The sequence below is a fragment of the Myxine glutinosa genome, chromosome 3 (assembly GCF_964187855.1).
Source record: "Myxine glutinosa chromosome 3, kmMyxGlut1.1, whole genome shotgun sequence".
NCBI lineage: Eukaryota > Metazoa > Chordata > Myxini > Myxiniformes > Myxinidae > Myxine > Myxine glutinosa.
In genome coordinates this window covers 181,798,597-181,806,241 of record NC_136263.1, presented here as the reverse complement: position 1 = coordinate 181,806,241, position 7,645 = coordinate 181,798,597, and the positions used below count along the sequence as shown (strand labels likewise).

Below are 7,645 nucleotides of genomic sequence, written 5' to 3'. Positions count from 1 at the left end.
AAATTAATTACTTAAAAATCATACAATGTGATTTTCAGGATTTTTGTTTTAGATTCCGTCTTCCACAGTTGAAGTGTACCTATGATAAAAATTAGACCTTTACGTGCTTTGTAAGTGGGAAAACCTGCAAAATCGGCAGTGTATCAAATACTTGTTCTCCCCACTGTATATATATATATATATACACACACACACACACACACACACACACACATCGATCATTGATCGTGAACCGGAAAATATAATAAATTACTGATATTTATCGACTCGAAAGGTTCTTTATCAACAACTTATTTTCTCGTGCTTCTGCTGACCTGTCTGCAAGGTGTATAAATCGACGTCCCGAGTGCGAATCACAGGTGAGCCCGTCCTGAGGTAATTAGCGATTGGGAACGATTCAGAACCTGTGGGTAAATAACCCTTGGTAATTTCCCCAAAGGTTTTCCGGACGACAGACTGCCGGTAGGGGACATGTATTGCAGCGCAATACTCAGAATGCTTGTTATACTATGTTTATGTTTATTTTATTTTCATATTTATTTATGTTGAAGGCTCCAGTCATGGACTATATATATAGTCCTCATAGAGGCCCGGCCTTAAATGAATGAGCTGCATCAATAGTAAAGTGAAGAAAGAGAATAGTTTGTGTTTGAGTAAGTAAAAAAAAAAAAATCTGCTTTTTGAAAAGGCCAAGGTTGTAAGTGTTTGGAACTACATGAGAAGGTAAAGAGTTCCACAGTTTGGCAGTGGAGGGGAAGAAATAAACATAGCAGCCCACACTTGAGTTGCCATTGGCCACACAATCATGTGATGTAGTGGCTTGTCAAATATTCCATGGTCTCGCTAATGGCGCAGGAGGTACACAAGCCGCAAGTTCTTGGGAGCAGAAACCCAAAGGGTGTGTGGTTGTGTGGTTATCTTTTGTCATTGCATCCATAATGGTTACTCTTGCGTTATAAAAATAAAACCTTGCGTTCTTAGTGATTAAAGCAGAATGACAAGACTTCATCCAATTGGTAGATTTCGTTTTTTTTATTTTGTTTTTTTTGTTTTTTTTATCTGAGATGAAATGGTGGAGGGAGGATAAGGCAAAGTATAGGTTTAAGGGAGGGAGGATGAGGCATTTGGGGGAATGCTGTCAGGTCAAATTCATCAAATGTCACCAAATTTCCTTGTCCATCCTGCAGATGCCAAATGCTGTGAAACTTCAGAGTACAGTAGATAGTACTCTCTGTAGGAATGGCATGGAAAAAAATGTCGTTCCTATCTGCTATATACAAAACTAAAGTTGGACAAGTCAGGAGACGGTGATGGTTCACGAGCGAGCGGTATTCTTCGGTTCGATTTCGAAAATTCGGTTCAATTCCAACAAATTTCAAAATTTGACCTTTGTGACCTTTAAATGTCAAAACGAAAGTTACTGACCTTGAAATGAGATATAAAATAATATATAATCAGTTATGAGGTTGGTTAGCTACACAATACCGAAAATTCGGTTCGATTCCGACAACTTTGAAAATTTGACCTTTGTGACCAAAGGTCAAAGGTCGAAGATTCTGAAATTTGTTGGAAAACTTGTATTTCATGATGTATGTGATAATATAAGATCATGTACGACATTTCACCCTATCAGGAAGCGAACAATGTAATAAAACCATCAAAAATCTACTTTTCTAAATTTTGTGACCTTGACCATGGGGCGAAAATAAAAAATCGAGCTCCGTGGGGCTCGACTCATGACATTGGCCTAACCAAATACCGAACCCCCTGTCAGATTCCACCAAACCCCTCGGAGAAGATGTAGCTTGAACTCTATTACCCCCTAAAAAGACATCTTTTTCGGGCGTGGCTCCGCCCACAATGGGCGCAATACGCCCAATCTAGGCAGGACACAACTAGATCATATCAACCTCCCACCCAAGTTTCATCAAGATCGGATGATATCGGGTAGTTATGCTGCAGACAGACAGACACACAGACACACACCCATGACGAATATAGTGGTCACTTAACTCGTGAACCAATTATCTTCCTTAAAAACTCACTTAGGCTACATGTGAGAGCCTACCTGGTCTGTTCAATTGATTGTCGAGGTGGGGATCCCTTTTCAGTTCTCCAGACGAAGGTCGAAGGCAAAAGCAAAATAAAGCAAAAAAACGAGATCGGTCAAACCTGGGAATTAATCTTCTTGTTCGTAATCTATCTATAATTCCAGTAATCTCTGTGTGTATGTTTGTATGTTTGTATGTTTGTCTGTGACCGCTGTTTCTCGACAACCACGGGTCCGATATACTTGAAACTTGCCAGGTATATTGCTGGGGACCTGAGGATGTGCCTTTTCAAGGTTTCATATTAATCGGACAAGTAGTTACCGAGCTATGGCGATTTCTTTACCAAACTCCGCAAGCCGTTCGCTTTGGACCAAACCATTTCATGTAAATAGAGGGGGGGGATTGTCACCGTACTCGCAAGCCGTTCGCTTTGGACCAAACCATTTCATGTAAATAGAGGGGGGGGATTGTCACCGTACTCGCAAGCCGTTCGCTTTGGACCAAACCATTTCATGTAAATAGAGGGGGGGGGGATATAATTTTAGATATATATATATATAGTACGGGCATGCCCTAGTAATAATAATAATAATAATGATAATCTTCTTCAGACGGCATATTTCGGAGCTGACTATCGATGGCAATGATTCTGCTACCATCCGACAGAGTTTTACTTCCTGCAACATCCTTTGGTATTATAATTCTCAGAGCTTGAAAGAATACTACGAAAAGTATGGAAAACTGCATTCCTATGTAAAAGAAGAGGACTGGGGTAGGCGTGGCTATGACTGTCAATCAGCTTGATGGGGGTGGAGCCGCTAGACACATTTGCCTCGGTGTCGGCGTTATGCGTGATAATGTTGTGGCATCAACTAATATCAGCAGAAATATCATGTCTTGGGAAATGCCTTGTTTTTCAGTTTTACATTTATATAGATAAAATAATGGCGAGGTACCAGTGCTGTACACTGCACACGTGATCACGAACTCTCTCGTCGCGGGTCAAGGTAAAAGCGAACCACGTGATCAATAAACCTTCTCGAGTCACGGTTTGTCGGCGCCAGATTCGCTACGTCGGTGCATCACTTATGCCGTCGTATAAAACAGCCCGAGCAAGGAATCCACTCAAATTGAATCTACTATAAATGGAGGTGTGGGATGTGGTGTGGTTCGCATGTCTGTCATACTTTTTTTTGTTGTTGTTGTTTACATGATCGAGGCTCGTGAAAGAGCTATCATTAATCACACAAAGACAAACCGACACATAAAACATAGAATAAGGGGAGCGGTAGACAAGATGGGGAGAGAGGGGGAAGGACACAAACAACATTTTCGCTTCTATTAATTAATTACATACTATTCAAATGTGCCTTTTAATCCTTTAGACTGCTGAGACCCCCTTGGACCTTGGCAGACCCTTTAACACATGACCCAAAAGTTCCCGATGACCCATAAGTCCTTGACTCAAAAGACCCTTGCGGACCCAAAACACCCAGATGACAGTCATTGATGACCCAAAAGACCCAGATCACCCAAAAAGTCTCTGATGACCAAAAGTCCCCGAGGACCAAGGTGCCCAAAAGGTCCCCGAGGACCCAAAAGTCCCCGAGGACCCAAAAGTCCCCAAGGACCCAAAAGACCCGAGGACCAAAGACCCAGATGACCCTGATGACCCAAAAGTCCCCGAACACCCAAAAGTCCCCGAAGATGCATAACTTCCCAATTAAAATTTGGTCCAATGGACCAACAAGCCCCCTAGTTTAACAAGCATTGAGTATTGCGCTGCAATACATGTCCCCTACCGGCAGTCTGTCGTCCGGAAAACTGTTGGGGAAATTACCATGGGTTATTTACCCACAGGTTCTGAATCATTCCCAATCGCTAATTACCTCAGGACGGGCTCACCTGTGATTCGCACTCGGGACTTCGATTTATACACCTTGCAGACAGGTCAGCAGAAGCACGAGAAAATAAGTGGTTGATAAAGAACCTTTCGAGTCGCTAAATATCAGTAATTTATTTTATTTTCCGGTTCACGATCAATGATCGATGTGTGTATATATATATATATATATGTTGCTCGGCTTGGCTCCACCCCTCCCAAAAGCGCGCGCTGTCTCTCGCTTTTGACGTTCGCGAGACGAGGCTGGGGGTGCGCGGTGCGGCTTGAGGTGAACTCCAGAATAAACGAAGTGCCATAACTTTGTCAAAAATGATCGAAATGTCGAAGTTCGAACTTGATCTGTAACTTATCATGAGGAAACCATGTACCAAGTTTGAAATCATTAACATTAAGAGTCTAGAAAAAAACTCCGGAAGACTGTTCTTTGCGTGATGGATGGACGGACGGACGGACGGACGGACTGACTGACGGCGTGCAAACCTATAGTCCCCTCCGGTGTACACCGGTAGGGGACTAATAAATATTTGAACTGACATTTCGTGTTCCTTTCATCTTTGGCATACTGCATCGCCTGGAATGGTCAATTGATTATAGGCTCCGCCCCTTCCCTCTGTCCCCGCCCTATTGGTTAAACAGAAACCACACCAGTTATTTTGGGCATTTCTAAGTGCAGGTCATTGTGTGGCCTGAGGCTGGATGAAGACAATACTCTTTGAGAAACGAGCAATAAGACAGACCTGCAAGATAGTCAGGGTTGCGTAAGACAATATAGGAACACATGTGCAGTGCTTGACATTGCTGACTAAGATATCGTGGCACTTTTGCTCCAAGATTGGGTATCCTCTGAGTACCATATACCATTGTGTTATTCCACATTGCAAAAAAATTACAGAAACAAGTGAATAAGAAAATGTATGCTAAATTAAAAAGGCAATGTAGGGATGACAAACTACAGTCTAAAAAAGGTCCTAAACAGGATGGGGATGATGTTGGTTTAGAGAGTAGCTAACAGTATTGCCATCACATAACAATCACGACATCACTGCCTCCAGACTATTGTCTGGGGCTCGGCCTAGCTAAAAGTATTAGAAGCTCCTATATTTCATTTCTGCATTTAAGTATAAGAAGCTCCGAAATAATTTCAGGGACTTCTTGCAGCTTCAGTTGTCTTTCCTACTTTTCTTTTTTATAAACTTAGAGTAACCAATCAAATGCAGATAATTATAGAATGCTGTTATCAGAGATGTTCATGCAGTTTGTAAGAAGTTGATGGTCATGTACTGATATTATAACATTGTACTTGGGCTGCTAATTTGTAGTCTCAGTATGTGGCTGCACTACAAGAGTAATCAAATACTGTTGTAACCAGTGGATTGTTTGTGGAAGCTTGAAGCAGTAATTGATGAAGTGCAAATGAGGCAGTGATGTAGGGATTGTTATGTGACAGCAATACTGTTAGCTACTCTCCAAACAATCATCCCTATCTTGTTTCGGACCTTTTTTAGACTAGTTTGTCATCCCTACATTGCCTTTTTAATGCAGCATACTTTTTTCTTTTCTTTTTCACTTGTTTTTTTTTTTTCATGAACCACTCGACCGCCGGGTGAGTTTGTACTCGCATATAAACTCTCGTGCAATTTGGTGAAACAAAAGAAACGTGACAAAGGGACACTATGTCATCACTTGTACACCTGTGCTGTTGATACACAGGAATCTTTTATCAATGCTGAACTGGTTTTATTTATTTATTAACCAGGGATTCTCATTTATCCTCCATTCCTCCTCCATCTCTCCACCATCTCTCCACCATTGGCATACTTGACAATTGTGGTTTCGTCGATTGGTGTTATTTTGTTCGGCTAACCAGCGGGTATCAAGATGCACAGTGCGAGCTGTGCTGAATGACACTTCTTTTCCATAGTGTCGGTGTACAGGAAGACGTCCGTTGTTGCACATACACAAGATTGGTCTCATGAAAGTGGGTTACCATTTTGTTTAACCTCGTTACCTAGTCTTCTATGATCACACTTGTAGACTTGAGAGAGATAGAGGGAGACGGAGACTACAGATCTACTCATGTAGATCATTCATTCTCACATCCACTGTAATCTATGTAGTTTGGCAAGCAGCACTGCATTAAATGGTCAGTTTAATTGTTTTCTTTCCCAACCTATTTTGCCTAGTGGTGTTTGGCCTGATACTGCCGGGCCTGAACCGGCATGGCTTTGTGAGCAAGTACTCGAACATGGTCTGGCAAGAGATCGACAAGCTTGCGAAGCGGAAGGAGAAGCCGCAGTGAGAGTCGCCGACTCGGCCACGCCCAGATATCCGCGTTATCCTGTGCACCGATTGGCCACGATCAATTTTAGGGAGGTTTTTGTTTTTCAACGCTCTATTTAAACTACCTATTGTACCGATATATTTTGTGACCAGTAGCAGTGCAGAGAAAATATATTTGCGATGGCTAGGACTAGTGCTGGTATGTGTGCCTTTTTATTTTTAAAACACTTGGTCTCCAAAGAATATTTGTTCCCTCTTGTGCCATGGCTGTGAAACTCTGCATGGTAACTGGTTAATTTAAATCGCTCACTGGGCACGTATAGCCGCTTCCACAAACCAATATTGGGGGGTTTGGGGGCACGGTGGTGTTGGCGGAATTAGCCGGAAGCAGTTCATATTTGAAACTGGGTATTGCTCTTGGAATATGTTGTGGAATTTGGGCTGAAGGGAAAGATTCACTTTATTTCTCATATTTTTTTTTTCCTTTTTATTTTTTGGAATGCAGTATTGGTTGCATATTTAGTTTTAAATCTATCTGTTTGTGTCTTTGTCTCTGTTTCTCTGTCTCTGTCTCTCTGTCTGTCTATAGTACATTACGAGTGCGATTGTTTGCTGTGCTCCGTCGGAGGTTGTGCCGTGGTTTTCTCTTCCTTGCATGCTAATTTTTTTTACTATGGTTATGGACTTGTCCTTTTGATGTTTTTTTTTTTTATAGTTCCACCCCAGGTGAGATGGGCACAAAAAGTGAGTTTGTCCTTTTTTATTATATATTTTTTGTTTTTGTGGATGTATACATTTGATAATGGGGTGCACCCTTTTGTTTTGGATTATTTGTTTTATTCTTGGTGTTCTTTTTTTATTATATCTTGAGCTTGCCTTGGGAAGATAATCGTTGAGGTGAAATTGTTGGTAACAAAAACTGCAAGCATTTGAAGCATAACTGTTTGTATTTATTTAAAATTTTTACCCCTCTCCTGGCCCTCCTTTTTTTTTTCTTTTTTTTTTCCCCCTCCCCTCTTCTTCTCCCCCATTCGCCCCACTCCCCCCCTCCTCCCCGCCCCCCCCCCCCATGCTGTGTGGACGCGCTGTATGACCTTGGTTCTGGTTCTGTGGTTGTTTGGATAACCGCGATGATGCAGTGCTTGTAATAAAGCAAACCTGTGCAACTCTATTCTTGATGTGCATTTAATCTGCTCGTGCCTTTGCAAGCCCCTTCATGTTTAATTATTTATTACTTTTCATATGATTGGGTTTCCTCTGCATGCAATGCAGAGAGAAACCTGTTATTACTGTTCAGATTATTATTATTATTCTCCTCCTCCCCCACCCCCAACCCCCTGGTTTTAATGTCCGAAAACTTTAAAATGCTCTCTGCAACCATTGGTCCGATTGACACAATTTTCACCAAAGT

General features: G+C 41.8%; 1 protein-coding gene across 1 annotated transcript in view; it reads left to right on the top strand.

Annotated features, from left to right (window-relative positions):
- Nucleotides 1-7,405, top strand: part of LOC137414160 (ADP-ribosylation factor-like protein 6-interacting protein 1) — a 56,780-nt gene extending 49,375 nt beyond the window's left edge. Inside the window, exon 6 of the mRNA XM_068099650.2 lies at nucleotides 6,138-7,405. Coding sequence (XP_067955751.2) covers nucleotides 6,138-6,253 — 116 coding nt within the window. The 3' untranslated portion in view covers nucleotides 6,254-7,405. The remainder of the gene's footprint in view (nucleotides 1-6,137) is intronic.
- The last annotated feature ends 240 nt before the right edge of the window (nucleotides 7,406-7,645 follow it).